This window comes from Delphinus delphis, chromosome 1 (assembly GCF_949987515.2).
Source record: "Delphinus delphis chromosome 1, mDelDel1.2, whole genome shotgun sequence".
Taxonomy (NCBI): domain Eukaryota; kingdom Metazoa; phylum Chordata; class Mammalia; order Artiodactyla; family Delphinidae; genus Delphinus; species Delphinus delphis.
The window spans coordinates 15,991,705-16,013,323 of record NC_082683.1 but is presented as its reverse complement, the minus strand read 5'-3'; the positions used below and the strand labels follow the sequence as shown (position 1 = coordinate 16,013,323).

The window sequence follows — 21,619 nt, the reverse complement described above, 5'->3', positions numbered from 1 at the left end:
TTCATTGCATTAGCTCCTGTTCATTTGGTTTTATGCATGAATTTAGGAATATTGAAATATGTGATAGAATTGCTCAAAGAACTAGGAGATCACAGACTTCACCAAAATGTAATCTCTTTCTTATCCTCCTCCTACCTTCCTTTTCCCTATTGCCCTCTTCTCCAATACTGTTCTTAGATCCTGGTTCTTCCCAGGGGGTGGAACCATTCTAAGGAGGTGGAACTTTGGTCCTAGTTGGCCGTTTGCTTGTCTGGGTTTTTTTGTTTGTTTTTTGGGTTTTTTTGCCGAAATGGTCAACAAGATGTCTGATGCAAGTTTTGTTCTGAGAGTGGTTTGGGAATCTGGACACTTGACTACTGGGAATGGGCCTGAGATCTCACCAGATTAATTTAGATAGGCCCCAGTTCTAATCATTAAACATGGAACGTTGTGGTAAGCTCTTATTGCAAAGGATTCTATGGCCCTTTTTACCCCTTTACCCCTTTTATAATTATTGGGGAAAAATAAAAGAAAATTAAATTTACATGGTTAGAACTGGCGCAAAACCTGACTGAAGAGCTGCATCTCTAAACCAGTTTTTTTGACAGCCCAGCAGAACAGTGCCAATACATTGCACAGACAACTGGAAGAGGAGGAAGGTTTTGGAACAGACTCCCGTTTACAGGTCCTTGGCTGGAAGAGGCTGGATAAAATACTGCATTGTAAGCAATATAACAAACTGTACTTCTTGCAGGCAGTGGTGCCTCTGGCACTCATTATTTTTGACCACATCCATTTATTGGCTGATGAACACAAATGCACTGATTGCTTCCAATCTGAAAGTCTAACCTAGCATGGCAGTTTTTGCCAGGCATAGTGGGGAAAAGAATAACAAATTGGGTGGGTCTTCTCTATTGGGAATTAGACAGGAGTAATTTGGGGTTTAGATTCTTCTTTATTTTAAACTTGAAGAGGGATATCCCTTTCAGATGAATTTGATTTTAAAAGATAAATTTCAAGGCTTCTTTTTCCCTCTTTCCATTTTATAATTGAATATCAAGGGGAAAACTGTCTATAGTTGTCAGCCATTTTTCTGTGGTCATAAACTCTTCAGACACTATCCTCTATGCAATTTTTACCATCTGCTCTGCTAGTGACCATTACCACCCTCATTACTAAAAACCACACACATAACATTCCATTACATATCCCAAAACAAGTGCAAGACTAGCAGACCCCACACTACTCTTGCTTGTTGTTTTGGGTCCAGTTTTCTTTGCTTCATTTGTGTTGGTGCTGGGAGGGTGAAGTTGGGTTTGGAATTTGGCAGGGTTGCATTTCTTCTGACATCCCAAGTTGCCATAGTCTAGTCTCATCCATCCCACAGCTATCCCAACTGGTGAGGAGAGGTAAGCTGTTGCACTAAGGAAGGGACTCTCTCCATGGCTTTGTAGAGCAGCTAAAGCTTACTCCGTTCTATTTCTGCATTAATGGGCCATTGGCAATTGCACAGTTTAGGCTTCTCTGTTCTTCCCTGGACAGCTGCCTCTGCAATCCAACTGGCTTCAAGTGACCCCCCTCCCTCCTTGAGGTGATCTTTGTGCCTGTATTTCTACTTGATACTTAGTATCTTAGTTAAATTTATATTGTTGAAAGTCTTGTTTAAAAGTAAAAAAAATAGTGATAAGCTACCTATATGTTCCATTTTCTGGTTGTATTGGAACTCTTTAAACTGTAATTTTTTTTTAAATAGCTTCCAAAATAGTGAAACTATTGAATGCTTAATCGGGAGAGGGGGACAGTTTGGCTTTTGCAGTAACCTGTAACCATTGGTTATTTTTATATTCTGTGGTGCTAAGTGCCAAAGCTATATCAATATATGTTGGCCATGCTCAGTTACCAACTGTGCACAGAAGAGTGAGTGGGTGGGTGGGTGAGTGGGCGGCATTAACGTTGGATCCAAGTTCACAGAAGATTGCTTTCCTTAATATCTACAGTCCTCACCATCTTAAAGACCCCTCTTTAAAAAGAAAAAAAAAAGAAAAAGAAACAAAAGTTTCTATTTTTAATATGAGCCAGCAGCGACTACAGTTTGTTCTGTTGCTTACAGTTACCCATAGGATTAAGACTATTGTCATTACAAATGAAAAACTCAATAGCCAATGGTGACTAGTGCAAAATAGACTAGGGTACTTTCCCACTAACTTTTTTTTTTTAATATATGTGTAATTTTATAAGGTACTCCTCTTGCTCATAGAAAATTCTCTTTTGACTGGAACATTCCAAATATATAAAGTTTCAACTTTTATTTTAGAGCCTTAGAAATGGGGCCTTTCTGTGGAACAGTGATAAGACAGGTACTACTGTACTAAGGTTAATTTTTTAACGTGGCCCTTCTCTCCCATTTCCTTCAAAAGTGTCATGAAGAAACATCTCACTTCTACCCTCCCACTTTAATACCACCTGGGTGGTGTTAACCTATTCTTGAAGCTTAATGTCCATAGTAGAGGTTTGATCTGTGTTCTTTTCATAGTTGGAAAACTGAAAATATAAGACATCAGTTTCTTGGAAGAGAAAATGTTCTGCAAGAACAGTAGCTGCCATTATCATCATTCTGAAAAACTATTTTACAGTGGTTGTTAGCAGATCTAATGGCTAGCTAACACACTGTAATCGTACAGGTCATGGAGAGCTCATTAAGTTGTATTGAATAACTTCAAAATATGTTAAGGTACTTTTCATTACTTAAATAATAGGTATACATTTTAGCTTCTAAGGTAAATTCTTGATAGAGCTGTCTTCAGTCATCTCCTACATTGTGGCTTGTGACCCACTGCAATTTCTTGAAAATTTTTTACATTAAGTAATGGCAGTGGAGGAAATAATTCCAAATCTCTTGCATATGCTATTGTGGGTAACTTAAATTCTGAGTATGAGGATTTGTTTCTTAGTTCATCTTCAGTCTGGATAACCCATTATAATGAGCTAACGGAAGGAAGGCTCAAACAACGGAAGGAAAATATGTATTTTAGCTTTTTAAATGTTTTAAGTAAAATCCTTGTAAGGTTTGCATTCAAAACTGCTCGCTAAATATTTTCTGTTAACTGTTAAAGAGGGTGGTTAACGTTTCAGTAGTTAATGTGTAGGTAGCCAGTACATGACTCTATGGGCCCGAATAATTCCTCTGTTCTTTTTAGTAAAATCACTTTGGAAGCCCAGTTTTGCTCTGATGAAGAATTATTTGATCTTAGAGATTTTGTATTTAAAATTTGATGGGTGAAAAAGCTTTTTCTTCCATTCTAAGTTAGTGAAAGTAAGAGTTGGAATATGTGTTACCCGCTTTCAAGTACTCTATGATTTAGCTAAGAAGTTAGGTTTTCTTTGGCTTTTATTCTCAATATCAGATAGCAGTAGGTACATGTATACAGTCTTGTGCTGTTGTGTATAAATAGTAATTGAGAGATTTGACTTCTTTTACTCTTTTTTTCTTCTTGAGCTTATAATAGTACCGCTTTGATTACTAATGTTACAGAATGATGTTCTTTACTACTGTTCGCTTTCATATGCCTGGTATTAAACATTACTAGTTAATTGAATTTAAATATATATAATTATTTATATATTTGCATATATTTATAGATCATAAATATATATTTATATATGCTTATATATTTATAATAGATAAATTTTAATCTTTAACTCCAAGAAACAAAGGAAGATACTGAAATTTCCATTTCATGTGTGAGATATCCATTTAACTTAAGTAAATTTGAAATCCATCCTATTACATTCTTTATTTCCTGCTGGACATTATAATTACCTCCTGGCTATTTCTTGTAATATAAAAGCATTTCTCATTCCCTCTAGTTATATCAGTTGCATAAGCATAGTTGACTTTTCATATGTTTGTCTTAATATAACCACTTAGTGTTTCAAACTTTCTTTTGTTTTATTTTAGGGTTTAAAAAAATTCCTATCAGAGAAGCACCTTTATGTGCCTAACAGCTTAGCTGTTTCTCTCCCAGCTGATAAATGGCAAACTATTTCTGGTAGAGGTGTTAACCTCTTGACTCTCAGTACCTGTCTGTCACTGTCCTGCAGCAAAGCTTTGACTGTTTGTGTTTTTTTTTTCTTGTGGGTTTTATTTCTTTTGGCATAATGTGTGACATTTTGGTTTTTGTTGTGGTGTTTCTGACTCTTTGTGCCTTTCCTTTTGTGTTTGTTTTCCCTCCTTTTCTCAGTTTGCAGCGGGGCCTCGACCTGCCCATCATCAGGTACTGTACCCTTGCCCCTTCACTATTACCCTTAACTAATAGGTGGGGGCTTTAGTAGTTTCTGACTCTTAGAATGCTGCCATTCCATGGACCCACTCAAACCAGTCTTTTCCGGAGTAGCTTCGGTCTGAGGTAATGCAGTACTTTTTGTATTTCACAGCATTTTGTTATTAACAAACCAATTTCCTTCTGTTTATTACACAGTTTAAAAATAATAGAGTTTTTTTACTTTCCAAAAAATAATTGCTCTGAATTTAGAGGACCTTGAAAATGTTTAGATATATTAAGCCATTACAGATTTTGTGGATACCTGTATTAAGTTTAAATTTAACTGAATGGAATAGGCAACATTCTAAGGGTTTTCTGTTAACATCCTGATGTAACCTGTATTGATGTGTATAAAATAGCATTAGTATTTCTAAAACCACTTAATCTCAGTTACTAACTTAGACCTAATAACAGATTCATTAACTATAATATACATTCATTTGCTGCATAGAATTATCTTTATTCTTAGGATATATAGAAAATAGATACCTTATTTAGTTTTAATATTTTTAGCCTATTTGTTCTTTTAAATGAAGTAATTGTATAAATTAAAATTTCAAAAATGTATATGCAGACACTAGTTTATTTAGCAGGAATATACTAGAAGGGATGGTTTGGGAGAAAGAAAAAGACTTGCAGAGTTTTTTCCCCAAAGTGTTCTGAAACATTTTCTCATTCTGTAGTAGAAAGAGCCTACTAAATTCTAAATCTGATAGATCTGGGTTTATATTACCAGTCTACTGTGTAACCTACCAGCTGAGTTAAGCAGTTCTTTTTCTGAGCCTCAGTTTCCTCATATGTAAAATGGGGTAAATACCCTTTCCATCACAGATAATATATGTAAGTCAGCTACCATAAAATAAGCAGCCAGGAAGGGTTGGCTATTTTTAATATCGTCATGCAATTTGGTATGGTTTGATAAAATGAGAGGAATATTACCAGCGTTTACCTGTGGTATCATATTTAGAATTCTTATTACTGAGTAAATGGTTATTGTTTAATTGAAGCCTTTCATTATCTAGCAGTGATTTAATACAAAGCTCTACTTCTCAAAATACAGTCTTTCCAATTTGGACGATGTAAAAGCCAAGCAGATTCTGAGGTGTTAAAGGCATTTTGCAGGAGAACTCAGAGGTGGTTGTATGAAAAGGATGGCAATTCTTTGGATTTGATAAAGAAAACTCAGGGGTATCTTTTACTCGATAGAGATAGCATAGTTAAAATACTTTAAGAGCTTGGACTTTGATGTCAGCTAGACCTAGATTTAACTCTTCCTTATTAACTGGGTGTTCTTGGGCAATCTACTTACTGCTCTCAGCCTCAGTTTTCTCATCTGTAAAATGGGGACAGTATCAATACCATCTCAGGACTAATGTGAAGAGTAAATGAGATAATACAAATAAAATGATTAGCAGAGTGACATATACTACGAATCTAGGGGATAAGATTACTAATAATTAAAAAAATAGATAATCTCTTAGGTAAAAAGATTGATTACACATTTTTTTGGTAACAGATCTAGTCAAGGGCCATAAAAAAGGCAGGGTTTACATTTCAGTCAGGGGTAAAGCCAGTTACTCCTGACAGAAAGTTGGAAGATGTCTGTTCAAGAAGCAGAGTAAAAAGAAACTAGTGATTCAGTAAAAAGTTTTCTGAGCTCCTTCATATAAGGCTGTTTCTATTACTTGGGTTCAGTTGCAGTGGTCCTCAGATAGGGAAGTTGTGTTTAAGCCTTTATATATTGTCATCTTTGGGAAAATCGTTTTTTTTTTTTTTTTTTAAGAATACCAGGTGTGCCTTTTTTTAAAAATTTATTTATTTTTGGCTGTGTTGGGTCTTCGTTTCTGTGCGAGTACTTTCTCTAGTCGCGGCAAGCAGGGGCCACTCTTCATCACGGTGCGCGGGCCTCTCACTATCGCGGCCTCTCTTGTTGCGGAGCACAGGCTCCAGACACGCAGACTCAGTAGTTGTGGCTCACAGGCCTAGTTGCTCTGCGGCATGTGGGATCCTCCCAGACCAGGGCTCGAACCCATGTCCCCTGCATTGGCAGGCAGATTCTCAACCACTGCGCCACCAGGGAAGCCCGGGAAAATCTATTTTTTAAAATTTTCTTCTGAGCCTAAAGGTTTGTGATACATTTTGTCTTTATTTAATTCCAACAACCAAGGAAAACTGTAAGAAATCTTACTGAGAAAAGGTTAATTTCTATGCTGAAATCATTTTTCACGTGTAATATGTCTCAAAGAAAAGTATTGGCAGATTATCCTTCATTAATTTGTAGGATGATGCTGTGAAATTACAGCATGTTTCAACCATTAAAAGAGTAGAACTATATATGTATATATATTTATTATTTATCTGTTAGCAAGAAACCCACACTAGTTTTTTTTTTTTTGCGGTACGCCAGCCTCTCACTGTTGTGGCCTCTCCTGTTGCGGAGCACAGGCTCTGGACGCGCAGGCTCAGCGGCCATGGCTCACGGGCCCAGCCGCTCCGCGGCATGTGGGATCTTCCCGGACCGGGGCACGAACCCGTGTCCCCTGCATCGGCAAGTGGATTCTCAACCACTGCGCCACCAGGGAAGCGCCCCATGCTAGTTCTTGAAGATGGGTTCTTGAGATGCAGCATAAATCCAGAGCATTGCTTTTGGATACAAAAACTTCGGTTAGCTGGCCGCTTTTACTCTGGTATTCTTCCTTCCTAAATACAATTAAAATTTTTTTCCTTATACCTCACAGAATTGAGTGAGTAAGGAAATACATAACCTTGGCTCAGGCTTCTGCAGTAGCTACCTTGGAGAAATAGAGAAGGGGAGAGTGTGGTTGAAGTGACACTGCTGAGCAGCATGTAGTTGAACCAGTGTTGTGGAACAGCATGGAGTACACTGTTAGGAAGAGTTTGCTGTCTTGTATCCATGAATGTAGGAGCCAGTTCGGCTTATTTCCCTGTGGAGTTGGTATTGGCATTTTGGATGGAATAACCAGTTATGAAAAACTGCCCTGTATATTGCAGTTCCTTTAGCAACTTTTGGGCCATACATGCCAGTGGAATTCCCCCAGTGACAATTTAAAAAACAAAACAAAATACACCTTCCTACATTTCCAGATACACTCTGTGGAGGTGATGCTATTTCCCATTTAAGAATCCCTGGCCGAAGTCTGTATTTAAGAGATCTTCCTCTCAAACCTAAGCCAGATAGAGACCTAAACCCTAAGAGGTTCATGGAGAAGCATGGATTCATGCTCATAATACAAAACAAGACATATAGAGGCTTGCATAATGAAAACAATACAGTTGATAACAAAAGTTGAGTGGTATACAGAAAATACATTTTTTAAGGGAAAACATCTTTGTCCTGGGATATTTTTAGTTTGTTGTGATTAAGACTCAAAGTTGAAGGCCCAAATGGTTTTTTCATCTACGGCTGTTTGCTTTGGCCAGAAGGAATTAAATCAAGGGTTAGAGTTAGTCTTGACTAGTTAGAATTAGTGAATAGATTTCTCATTTCTCCTTTATTAAATTATTCATCAGTGACTACCTTTCCAATCATATGTCCTTTCATGCTTTGATCTTAGTTTTTTTACAAAATAATTTGATGCTGGATGATGTTTCCTATGATTGATGATTCTAAAGTCCCATAGTAAATACATAACTTCTCGTGGATGTTTAGTAACAATTGGTTCTATAAACTGTTGACTAAATATAATGCACAAGGTGAGCGTTGTAAGTGCAGTTTTATCTGGGGCAAAATGAGGGCTGTAGCCTGGGAGACAGCATCTCAGATAGCTCTGAGAAACTCCTCCAAAGAGGTAGAGGGGGGGAAGGTCAGTTATATATGTGATTTTGGTGAAGGAGGAGTACATGTAATCAAGCACACGTTTTTCTGCAGAATGTTGCTGCTAGTCTCGTGAAGGTTACTGCTAGTCACGAGGAGCAGACGTCACCATGAATGATTTTAGTGCTTTTCTAGATATGAGGAGATGCAAGTATTGGGCTCATAAAATCTTCTCCTGAAAATATCTATCTAAAGGCCTGTTCTGCCAGTTTTTCCCCAGAGCACAGAAGGCCTCATTCCTGATCTCCACCCTGAACTCCTTTCAGTGTGTATTGAAGGTCAGCGGCTGCAGCAGCTTGTGATTTAATCCTTGTAGAGGCAGATGACAGGTGCCAATTTTTAGTTGGCAAAACGATGCAAAAAAAAAAAAAATCAGTAGTTATTTAGATGAGCTATTTGAAGGTAATTGCTTGGGAAAAGAAAACTAATAATCTAGTAATCTAGAACCTATATATTTTTTCTTTGTAAAATGAAGTTATCAGAATTGAAATGAGACAAATAACAAGATTTTAGATGGTAAACGTTTTTAGTTTAATACAACCAAGAAACTGCTATAGGATGTGTATGTTTCTTGGAACTGCTTTTATTTAGATGATCTTTATGTGTGGCCAACCGGGGCTCTTTTTGAGTCCCTCAAGTCAGGGATATCAAGTTCTAATTAGTATTATGTCAGCCACATCATCTTCCTGGTACAATTAATTTTTGGCTTTTGCAGGGTTTCTTTAGATTAATAAGGATGTTCTATTCTTTTTGCATTTTATAATCTGAAGAGAGCTTTAGCTTAGAATACAGTTTTCTTCAAAGGTAAAAGAAAGTAGTCCTAAGTTATTTTATACTAAAAGAAAGTAGTCCTAAGTTATTTTATACTATAACACTATAACTTAGTGTTGCAGAACACTCTTGGCTTTAGAAATATGTCAACTATTTTTATTCTGATATTTGAAAATCCCAAGGTAATTAGAAACTGAAAGAACAGAACGTACACCCAGAATTAAAACAAGTGACTTGGTATAATGTAGATCTGGCTTGTGTTACTAACTTCATGTCTTTGGTCATTGAAGTTTGTGTAATTGTGGTTTAAAGTTACTTATGTTCCTGTCCTTATTTTACTTTTGGATTTCACAAGAAATAGCAAGCGTTGGTTACACACTATGGCTGAATAGTCTTTGCATTATGAGGAAAACCAGGGAATTGGTATTTTAAAGTGTTTGTGGAACAAAAACATTTTGCAGTATGTTGATATGTGATTTTAGTTCACATAATGTTCGAATTAATTGGATTTAGCTTAAACAAATAATAAGCTTCTTAAAAAAACAGTGTTTGGCATCAAGGAGTATGTTACCTGGGGCAGGCATTGAAACTATGCATGTTTTCCTATTGTAGTTTGGTTCTTTTTGCAAAAAGATTTAAAAAAAAGAAACAGCTGGCTTATGTTTATCCCCTCCCTCCAATTATGACCTCTGAAGGTTTCTGTTCTCCAAGTTGTGCTGTTACATTTGAAGTCCTAGTCCTTGGTAGAGAAATATTTGTATTGCTCTAGACATTTTCTTAGATGTGGAAAATAAAATAAATGAACGCTTTGGGTTTGCCTCTGGGGCCAGACCTGGCATATCAGGACCTGGCATTTAATGGATAGGAAATCTGGCCAAGCATCTATGCAGTCTCATCACCAGAACTCTTGTATTTTTCAGAGCTTGATGTAGGCCAGTGATGGGCAGTTTTATCTGGTGCCTTTCTCACAAGGAGTTGTAGGATTGCAGCAGAGACAGTGAAGAAAATATAGGTTGGGAGTTGGCATAACTGGGATTCAGTCTAACCTTTTCTGCAGACTAACCTTGGACTTCAGCTTTCTTATCTGTGAAATGGATAAAATATGCTTACAAATGATGTTATATTGAGGTGTTATAATAACAATGTTTCCTAAGGGTATTGTGGCGAATAAAAGTACCAGCCTGTCACAGTGCCTGACACATAATAGGCCCTTGATAAGTGTCAGTTTCCTTTAGCAGTGAGACAGCCTACCTTTCCCCTTTCCCAAGCTATTTTTACCTATGAATGAAGTGTTCTCCAAGGATGCTTGTTTCCCAGACTCTGCATTATGATCTGATAGAACACTTTCTTCTTCCTGCCAGAATCCTTAAGGGTTTCTTTCCTCCATCTGACATAATCCTCTACGGTAACACTGTCTAATAGAACTTTCTGTGATGAAGAAGCTTTTCTGTATCTGTGCTGTTCACTGTAGTAGCTACTAGCCACATGTAACTATTGAGTGCTTGAATTGTGCATTGTGGCTGAAGAACTGAATTTTAAATTAAATTAAATTTAAGTAACTAAATGTGGCTAGTGGCTACCTGTTGGACAGTTCAGCTATAGGGCTTACATTTCCTAATTCTTAGTGAAACTAAATTATGTGATAATATGTGTTACATGCAGGAAAACAAAGAATTTTACATGAATAACCTTCATTATAAATTGTTGTAAGTCAGCAGAATATCTGATTGATACTTGAATGATATCCCATTATATGGACTCTTTACTACTTGTCCCTTTCTAACTTGTCAGAAAATCATAGCACTAACATTTTTCGTAAGTACTTAATTTTTTTTAAAAGATATTAACCTAAAAATTTTTCTTAAATTAATTAATTTATTTTTGGCTGCGTTGGGTCTTCTCTAGCTGCTGTGCGCGGGCTTTCTCTAGTTTTGGCGAGCGGGAGCTACTCTTCGTTGCGGTGTGCGGGCTTCTCATTGCAGTGGCTTCTCTTGTTGCGGAGCACAGGCTCTACGAGTGCGGGCTTCAGTAGCTGTGGCGCACGGGCTTAGTTGGTCTGCGGCATGTGGGATCTTCCCAGACCAGGGCTCGAACTCGTGTCCCCTGCATTGGCAGGCAGGTTCTTAACCACTGTGCCACCAGGGAAGTCCCAACCTAACAAATTCTTAATTGAGGTTCTTACTGTTTACCCCTCCAGTAGGTTGAACTATATATGCAAAAAGCTAGGGATTTCAGAAACATATTTTTCATATGGTTTTTATTGCTTTGCAAATTAATAAGTACTCAGTGGTTTTTGACATAGGAAGAACTAATGTGATTGAATAAGATTTTTCCTGGTTATTGAAAATGAATAGGTGTTTTTCAAAGAATTTCTGGTTATTATATAGTTTTTTAGAGATATTTTTGTCTTTTGATGATTCGAGAGAGCAAAGTCATGAGAAAATGATATAGTCTAATTAATAGCATCTGGGTAATTCCCTGGTGGTCCAGTGGCTAGGACTAGGTGCTTTCACTGCCAGGGCCTGGATTCAGTCCCTGGTTGGGGAACTAAGATCCTGCAAGCTGCACAGCACGGCCAAAAAAAAAAAAAAAAAAAAAAATTAACAGCATCTTCATAAAGCATTTATTACCATTGTTATTGGCCAGGAAACTTTGGTAAAGCTATAATTACTACGTCTTTAGAAGAATTTTCCAAGAGGTAACTTTTTCCTTCTTGCTTCTAGAGTGTTTCTGTGAAGGTCAGCAATCTTAAGTACCCTATAAATTCACCTTCTGTTTTAAATGTATCCTAGCCCTTTGGAGCTACCCAAAGTACCACCTCAAATGAGGGCTGTCATCTTCCTCTGCTGTTTTCCTGGCATACTAGTGGACCATTGCAAGATAAAAGACTAAACAGATTGAAATCCAGTTTTGAGATGATACGTTGTACAAGGTTCTTTTCTCCTTACCTGTCCCGTTTCAGCATCTTTTATCAGTGACTTGGATTAATGCCATGCCTGTCAAATTTGCCGATAGTCATGTAGTTTTTTTTTTTTTTTTTTTTTGCGGTATGCGGGCCTCTCACCGTTGTGGCCTCTCCCGCCACAGAGCACAGGCTCCGGACGCGCAGGCTTAGCGGCCATGGCTCACGCGCCCAGCCGCTTCGCGGCATGTGGGATCTTCCCGGACCAGGGCACGAACCCGAGTCCTCTGCATCGGCAGGTGGACTCTCAACCACTGCGCCACCAGGGAAGCCCGGTCATGTAGTTTTGATATTGCATGATATATTTAGAATCCAAAAAAAAAATCTGTGTAATCTGAAGTGATGGGTTGAAATTAGCCAGATAAATTTTCAAAGGAATAAAACACTAGATTCCTATATGAACTTCAAAACACAACTATAAGAGTACACACAGAAATGAAGAGCATGACTTACTGCCAGGTTATATATAAAGAATATTAAAGAATTTTAGATGATTGTAACTCAGTACTAATTGGTAGTAAAATGTGGTTGACAAAAGAGCTCCTGTGATCCTGTGATTCTTGTTCATTAATGGAAACAGAGTTGGCCAGAATAAAAGAGATATATTGTTTCTTTACTTAGCAACAGATATTTATTGAATGAGGGCCTGGTATGGTCTGGGCAGACCTGGATATTTAGGTTTGGCTCTCTACTTTGAGAACTTTGAACAGTGGGAGAAGATTGAGAAAAAAGAGTTAGCTGGTTAGGGAATTTAAAAATCTCGGTTGGAGGGAGAGGGGGTGGAGGGTGGTGATTGGCTTGGAACAAAAAATGGTGATGTGTAAGTTGGCAGTGATGGCAGTCTTCAGATAACTCAGAGGTTTGTCACTCCTGGAGAGGAAGGATTTGACTTTGATGTGATTTTTGGGGGATAGATGTCAGACCAGAGGGTAAGATGATACAGAGGGATAGATTTGGAGCCAGTAGAAGGAGAGACTCTTGCAGTGTCAGAACTCCATTTAACAATGAAATGGAACTGTGTCCTGAGTTGCTAAAGTCTCATAACCTCAAAGGCATGTCATATAAGAGATTCAAACTTTAGGTATATGGTTAGACTAAATGGCCTGTACTGTCCTTCCAAAACAGGATAGTTTGATTCCTTTAATGATTCTTCAGTACTCAGTGGAGAGGAAAAAGGATTCAGAAGCATTGCAAGCAGTTTGGGAAAGCCTGTTCACATCCACACACTCTTTTCAATAAGCTGTGGTTTGCTGCCGTGCCTACCAACTATTAAATCTAATTCTATATTTACAATTGAATGGTTAGGAGGGAGTACAAAAAAGAGAATCCATTTCTTTTTATTTCTTTGCATGTCCAACCGTTACACCTTTTCTAGTCCTGGAGATATTAGAACCTCGTGTTTGTGTGTGTGTGTGTGTGTGTGTGTGTGTGTGTGTGTGTGTGTGTGTGTGAGAGAGAGAGAGAGAGAGAGAGAGAGAGAGAGAGAGAGAGAGATGGTGTACTTTATAAAGGGAAAGACAAGCTCCAAATAGCCTGTCATAGTAAAAATCTTAGTGCAGTGAAGTTGAGTAAAAGTAGGCCTGTTAAATGTACCAAGGATAAAAAAGCATATGAACAAGTTTCAGTTACTCTAAGGGAGATAGAGAATTAGAATCTTGTAGGTAGGAGAAATTTGTTTTCCTGAATGATAAACATGAATTTCATGAGGTGACTGATGGAGTTTTCTTACCAGAAATCAATTACGATTGAGGGATCTGCTACCCATCAGTGTAGTTTGATAAACGTCGTGCCACATCCCTCAGCCTTTGAAAAGAAAAGATTTCTTCTGACTGATGTCACTTGTTTGAAATTATGAGGGGTGTTCCATTTCATGAGAGTTAGAGTGTGTAACAGTTAAAAGTACAGGCCCAGAACCTGAATATGTTTAAATTACACATGGCAGACCTTTAGCAAGTTACTTAATCTCCCTGTCCCTCAATTTCCCCATATATCTAATGGTGGTGTTAAAAATAGTACCTGCCTTAGAGGTTTGTTGTGAGGATAACTTAATATATTGATATATGTGAAGTGCTTAGAGTGGTACCTGGTAGCTTAAAGTACTATATGAATCTTCATTGTTGTTATTTAGTGTTCCTGTTTAATACAAGTTTCTACTTAGCTTCAAAGCTGAAATCTTAGTTTATAAAAAAAAAATATGGTATGTCCACATAACCACAAATTTTGTGTTTTACTGGCTTGGCTGTATGTTGATATTAAGAGTATCATTAGAAACATTTGTTTGTTTCTCTTTCAGAGCAGCTTAAGTAAACAGTCTTATCCTATTCAGAAATCTCCTTGAATAAAATGTAATCTCAGTTATTCTAGACAGGCTGGTTAAAAATTCCAGCAGAACAGTTGGAAAATAGTGGTGAGAGAAGTATTTATGGGAAAACTTTACCCATGCCTATTTTTCTTGTTCTGCATAAGTTAATGGACTAGTTTCCTCTCTCTCTCTCCCCCTCACCTCCCCGTAACACCATGTGTCTTAAGGCAATAAGTACTCTGACAAAATTTGTTGGTAATATAACCACAGTGGATCATCACCTGTATCCGTTCAGTACTCTCCTTGTCTTGCCTGCCCTCTAGAGTTCATGGAAAAGATTCTTACAGAATTAATCTTTTTATCCACTGTGGCTCACATCTAGTAGTGCTCAGTAAGTTGAGCCAGGTGAATGACCCTCCTTTCCTTGAGTCCTGTAACAGTTTTGTGGCTCCTGTGATATATACACCGAGTTATAAAAATGGTTAAGTTCATTCCTGAAATGTGTTCACAGCTCACATTGATGAATAATAGATTCTGTCTGCTATGTAATTAGGAGAAGTGAAGTCTAGCCTGGAAAGTTTACTAGTCCAGTGTTCCTGGTTGCAAATGACAGAAATTCTTGTGTCTGTCACCAAAACTGTGTCAGTGGAGATAACTTGAAGACTATTGCTGTCATTGTGACCCAGCCCAGGTTCCTATGTTATCACCCTTGCCTCTTGTATTTTCTTTTCATCTTCACCAACTACTCTCTGTAGTTTCCCCCATCTGGTTTCCCCATTCACTTCATTCTCCTGCTATACCTTACTGTCTGTTGCTTTTCTGTGACTTATTCTCTTTAGGGCTTTCTTTCCCTTGGCGTATGAGGGCTGAATGGGGATGAGCCTTGGGCACTGGATCCCAATTCTTGCAATTCAGCACAAGATGACAAGTTACTTCCTACCACCTGTGGGTAGCTTGATGCTTAGGAGTAGGACATGATAAGACCTGAGTGGACCCAAAGGTCAAACTTGCAGTTATTTGGACCAATAGCAACACTCATGTCTGGAATTGTGAGACAACTCAAGAGACTTTGGAGCTAGACAGCATTTTTAGAGTATTACTATATTTCCCCATTTTAAAGCTATAAGTGGCCTCTTATATACCTGGTTAACTGAAAAGAGCAAGTTTCTGTCATGTGGAGTCTGGTAAAAGTTGAAAGGTTTAGGTATTTCTTAGGACTTTTGCAAACTTAAAAGCAACAAATGGCACTTCTCCTGTCAACTCTCATCTCCATTGAAGATGGAGAGCAGATCATAGAGATGCTTAATAACTAATGCTGAGTCATATCATGGGGGAGAGCCAAGAGTAGGAATCAGTAGTTCCAATGGTACTTGTCCACTAAGCATACATTTCCTTTCAAGCTGTTAATACTTTTGGCTACTATTAGAATATTTTTGCCACTGGATTTATTTACTTTTGATTAAATGTCATTCGATTCTTCAGTTTCTTGTGCCCTTGAATTCTCAAGTAGAGAATTGTCATTCTGATTTTCTAATCTTCTTTCTTCTCCTATTATTACTAAATAGAAAGATATTTTTGTTGAGCTGCATGCTATGTCCTACCCCTTCCTACTGATCTATAAGCTTTTCCATTGGCTTTCTTTCTGTTTCCTGCTGCTTTCTTGCTTCATAATTGAAGGGAGGATTCAGACCCATCCAGGTAACAAACTACTGGTTCTGCATGGCCTCTTTATTTCTCTATTCTCTTATTATTATTATTAGAGTGAGATTGATTGTCTGCTGGTGAATACACGCATTCACGGTGGGAATTTACTATTGGTATATTGTTTCAAGGCTTTTAAGCCTGCAGTGAAAACCATAAACAACCACAAGTACTGGTTACCATTTGAAAGATTTGAGATGTGCTCCTTCCAGACCATTCTCAAGCCCGTCTAGATTTTCCACTTCTATTGCAAACTATTTGAGAAAGCAAAATTGGGTTCAGTTTAGTATGAGATTGCCACTATTTGCAAAATGAAGGCTTTTCGTATCATGTGACAATTAGCGTGTGACAACCCTACAGATGGTTTTAGTTTAATTTGACCTTGATAAACTGAGATGAAAATCTTTATGTCCAGCAAGATTTATTGATATTCTAAATACTTTATAAATGACTTGAATGGTAGTTTTTTACGGGACTACTTTAATTTTTAATAAGTTGATAATGAGCTATCTACTCTTTATGAAAGAAGCAATGCTTTTATACAACAGAACAACTTTTAGAGAGATACCAACTGTCCCTTTTGTTATATTTTACCACACATTTTAAAACTAATAATTTATGGTATGGAATTTTTAGTTTAAATTAGCTGAGATTTCATTTTAAAAGTGAGGCTGCCCTACTGTTTTCAAATGAGTGACAGCATTGATCAAAGCGTGAATCGGTGTGGCTGTGCCTCGTGTGGAATGCTTTTTGTGAACCCAGATATAGGCAATTAAGTCTCTCTTTATGTATGTTGTATTTCTAATTCAAGTTGATAAGACTTTTATAAGTGGAAAAAAGGAGAAAGCTCAAGATAGTAAAATTTACATACTGCCCTTTGTAAAAAATATATATATATATTTTTTTCTCTCCTCCTCAGTTTTTCCAGAGGCCTCAAATACAGCCTCCTAGAGCTACCATCCCGAACAGCAGTCCTTCCATTCGTCCTGGTGCACAGACACCCACTGCAGTGTATCAGGCCAATCAGCACATCATGATGGTTAACCACCTGCCCATGCCGTACCCAGTGCCCCAGGGTCCTCAGTACTGTATACCACAGGTAAAGTAATCTCTCAGATCCGTGTGGTCCATCAGCAGAGTGGGGATTAGCTCAGATTCTCATCAGAGGGAACAGGGAGGGTGGCTGGTAGCTTTGGTTTTTAGTGACGTGTGAACTTTTCTGTTGGATGTAAGTCTAAGCCATTTTGTCATTTTTCATAATATCATAAGGAGATATTTCTTCATCTCTTAAAATTTTCTAAGATGGTAGAGAAATTGTTTTTATATCCTAGCTTTCTCCCAATCCCTTACCCACAACCAGCTGCTCTAAAATAGAGTCCATAACTACCTGTTCCAGTAATACCATTCAGTGTCATTGAAAGCTATCAGCCTGAAATAATTTTACAATGAGCTGATGTCTTCCTGTGCCCTGATTTGCTGTATGGCTTTACCTAAGGCGCACCTTTTTTTTCCATCCTCATTACATCTTTTTTTTTTAATTGAAGTATATTTGATATACAGTATTGTGTTCGTTTCAGGTGTGCAGCAAAGTGATTTGGTTATACATATGTATATTCATTTTTTCCAATTCTTTTCCATTATAGGTTATTACAAGATACTGAATATAGTTCCCTGTGCTATACAGTAAATCCTTGTTGTTTATCTACTCATTGCATCTTAATGGCAAGCAGGTGTTTTGAACGTGTTTAACAAAGTGGCTTTACCTCCTTTAAATGATTCTCTTATACACACATACATGCGCGCGCGCGCACGCACGCACACACACACACACACACACACACACACCTTTATTTTTCCATAGTAAGCTACCTTCATGTTACTTCCTAAATGTCTGTAACCCCTCTCTTGCAGTACCGTCATAGTGGCCCTCCGTATGTTGGGCCCCCACAGCAGTATCCGGTTCAACCACCAGGGCCAGGTCCTTTTTATCCTGGACCGGGACCTGGGGACTTCCCCAGTGCTTATGGTAAGTATGAAAAATTAGGCAATTTCTGCTAGTTTGTTGTGCTTATTCCATTTTGTTGTTTGGCAGGTCAGTTTAGGTAGTGAGGTTTGGTGGTGTGAAAGATTTTTAAATAAAATGTTGCAAACAGTTCTGACCTGAAAGCTTTTTTTTTTTTTTAGAGTGGCTTACAAGGAAAGAATATTATAGAAACGCATTTAGTTAATGACACCTTCTGAAGGAGCTGGTAATTCTGTTGCAAAAAGCCCATGTCTCAAGAGTCTGATGTCTGCTGCTGGCTCATGATTACCTAGATTGTTGCTGGATTTTTGCTGAATGCATAAATATACCTTATCTCCCTTCCATGATTTCTTTTTTTCTAAGCATTTACCACCATTTACCAAAACATTTGTTAATGTTTTCTCACTAGAATGTAATATCCACGAAGGCAGGGAATTTTATTTGTTTTGTTTAGTGCTATATCCCTAGCACCTAGGGAACAGTGACTGGTAGGCACTTAGAGAATATACATGGGATGACTGAATTTAACTCAGTATACCTGTGATTCCTTTTCTGCAAAATTTTGGTAAGATCTGTGTCATGGGGAGGTTTTGAGGATTAGTTAAATGGAAATGCCTTGAAAAATTACAAGTATTTTTAATGTAGAGAAGCAAGCACCAAGCTTATACTTGGTGTGTGAACCGATACTAAACTAAGGAGTAATGAAAATTACTGATTTTATTCAGTAAATTTCTACTACATACCACACTTGTTTTTTTCCCTTAGAAGGCGAATTATAAGTGATAAAATCAGCAAATACTAGAACAGTTAAACTTTAAGATTCAGTAAGGGGACCCCCCTGGTGGTGCAGTGTTAAGAATCCGCCTGCCAATGCAGGGGACATGGGTTCAAGCCCTGGTCCGGGAAGATCCCACATGTGTTGGAGCAACTACTCCCGTGCGCCACAAGTACTGAGCCTGCACTCTAGAGCCCGCAAGCCACAACCACTGAGTCCACATGCCACAACTACTGAAGCCCGCGCACCTAGAGCCCATGCTCCGCACCAAAGAAGCCACCGCAATGAGAAACCCGTGCACTGAAACGAAGAGTAGCCCCTGCTCTCCGCAACTAGAGAAAGCCCGTGCGCAGCAGGGAAGACCCAGCAAAAATATTAATTAGTTAATTAATTAAAAAATAATTATTTAAAAAATAATAATAATTATTTTAAAAAAATTCAGTAAGCATTGCTCTTTTCCATTACAGCAAGGACATATTAAAATTTTAACTTGTTCTTTTAAGATGGTAACCCACCCTAGATAAACATGTATCCACTAACTGTTTCCTAACATTGGGATTAGTGGCTCAGTTAAAAACCTTTATAGAATAATTGATGGGTATTAGAATAACCCAAGAAGGTTTCCTTTAGGTTTTGAGGTGAAATAGGCAAAGCAACCAAGTGTTAACTAGCTTTACTTCTTTTAGAAAAGGAAAACCTTTCTGTTACTTGTGAAACTGCTGTTTCAAAATGATATACTTTAAAAGTTCATTAAATGTCTCAAATATATATGTTTATTTAACTTTATTAAAGTGGTATTAAGTGGGTTTTTTTTATTAAGTGGTATTTTTACTAAGAAATACTTGATATTTTCAGAACAATACATGTTTACACATATGTTTAAAAGGAAAATAATATATGCACATTACCCAGCTTCAACATAGAATATTGCCAGTACTGTTGAGGTACTTGTGCATCCCTTGAACTTAGCTAAGGCACAGTTTTCACACAAGTCTAGTGCCTTTGTATTGATGCTTGCTCTGAAAATTTAAATCCAATTAAAATTATTTTGAGGTGTAAAATTGGCTGTTGTTGTTATCTAGAATTTATTGAATAGAAAAACTTTAAGATGAGATTATCTGTCAGAGTAAACATGCTGAAATTAACAGTATTTCTCTTTCAAATCCATGTTGCAAAGGGAATGCAATTGTATCTTAGAATTTACAAAATTATTTTGAAAGGTTTCTCACTGAATTTTAGTCTACTGTTTATTTACGGATCACATAAATGATTTTTTGACTCAGAAAATATCATCATTATAAGTCTGTGCCAGCCGTCTTTCTTGCTCTTGAAACTACTGCTGCAGTATATATGGAAACAATATAGATGAGTTTACTAGTAGAGAAATATTTTGATGATGTGTATATACAGTATTATAACATTTTGGTTTTATTTATTTCTATTATATATAAGCCATATTTATTTATTTTTACAAAAAAGCAATAGATTGAGGTGCAGTTGTATCTCAGATATTGTTGATGTCTGTTCCTTTTGATAGATATTCTTTCTTCCCCAGGAAATTCTTACCTAGATCCAGTAGACATTGAGTAGGTAGTTCATCACCTAGATTAAAACACTGTTTTCCTAGTTTCCTTAAGATTAGAAAGACGATCTTAAGATAGTTTTTAATTATGAAAGTAACCAAGTTGATGAAAAATACAAATAATGTAGGACATAAAAAGTTGAAATAACCAATTTTTGTCCCTCCTTACTCCCTAAAGCAATAATGATTTAACAGATTGAAACATTTTTTTTATTCATATTTAAATAATTTTTAATGCAAATGGGCACATACTATTTTTAATGTTCTAAAACTTCCTGGTTTTTTTCCCCATCTCACGACATATTCATGGACATCTTTCCATTTCATTGCCTATAGAATTTCAAGCTACATAGTATTCCATTTTAAGAATAAATCATAGTCTAGTTCTCTGCTGATAGAAGTTTAGGTTCTTTTTGTTATTTGGGCGTATGTTTTAGTTTTAAAGCCTGTCACTAGTTAGTATGTTTTTATCAGAATCAAAAGTTGTAATCTAATCGTTCCCATCAATTATAGGTCCTCCAGCTATATTGCCTTGGTCTTATGGTGTAGAAGCCATAAACATTCCCTTTCTATTTCCTTTTCTTGGAATCTCCCCTTCTCTTACCTTTTCACTTCCATTTCTTAAATTTCCCTCTGATCCTGTTGCCTCCCCTTTCCTCTTCATCTCTCCTGTCCTGATCTTGGGTTGGATTAAAGGTGGGTGTGGGGATGGGATCCTACTTCTGTTTTCCAAAGCAGGAGTCCTTTCTTCTAGGGCAGAGGACCTTCCTTTATCTGAACTGGCAAGGAATGAATCCAAGACTTGTTCCTTCTTGCTCTACTGCTGGAGTTTGTGAGTTGGGTGGGCTTCCCCCCCCACCACCAGAGTTCTTAGTTCTTCATCCTTAACTTTGCACTTCACTCCTGCATACTAACAGTTTACTCCCCTACTTGGTTTAAACCTTGAACAGTGGTTCTCAAAAAATATTCTTAACTACATTGAATTTCAGTAACTAGGATCATAGAATTCTGTATAATTTTTGCAGTGTTTCTATAGTGTTGAGGAAAAATAACTAATGAATAGTATTTGCTCAGTGTTGCTTTTCAGTTTTTCTCTTGTCAGTGTTTCTTAAATATTTTGATGCCTGTTAACATGAGAAATACCTCATGGAGACTGAAATTATTTCCAGGCCAACCCTAGAGGGTGATCGCCCAAGATGAAAAACATAGTTTTGGGAGCAAAGGGATGTGGTTGATGGTGGCAGTGATGTTGAGGAAGGAAAAAAAGATTGAGAATTTACAGTGGTAGATGGCCCCGTTCTCTCTTACTTCAAGCCAGTATACTCTCCTTTTTTCTCACTCTGTCATGTCATTTCCCTTTCCTTCTG

The 21,619-nt window shown here is 37.4% G+C and overlaps 1 protein-coding gene across 7 annotated transcripts in view; it reads left to right on the top strand.

Annotated features, from left to right (window-relative positions):
- Positions 1–21,619, top strand: part of EIF4G3 (eukaryotic translation initiation factor 4 gamma 3) — a 368,147-nt gene that overhangs the window by 184,478 nt on the left and 162,050 nt on the right. For 2 of the 7 annotated variants that reach the window (XM_060015603.1, XM_060015597.1), the window contains exons 5-7: positions 588–701; positions 16,792–16,971; positions 17,784–17,898. In XM_060015603.1, the coding sequence (XP_059871586.1) occupies positions 588–701; positions 16,792–16,971; positions 17,784–17,898 (409 nt within the window). Of the gene's footprint in view, positions 1–587; positions 702–4,220; positions 4,254–15,848; positions 15,870–16,791; positions 16,972–17,783; positions 17,899–21,619 lie in introns of all 7 variants that reach the window. The other 5 variants (XM_060015637.1, XM_060015621.1, XM_060015631.1 and 2 more) reach the window with 5 other exon arrangements.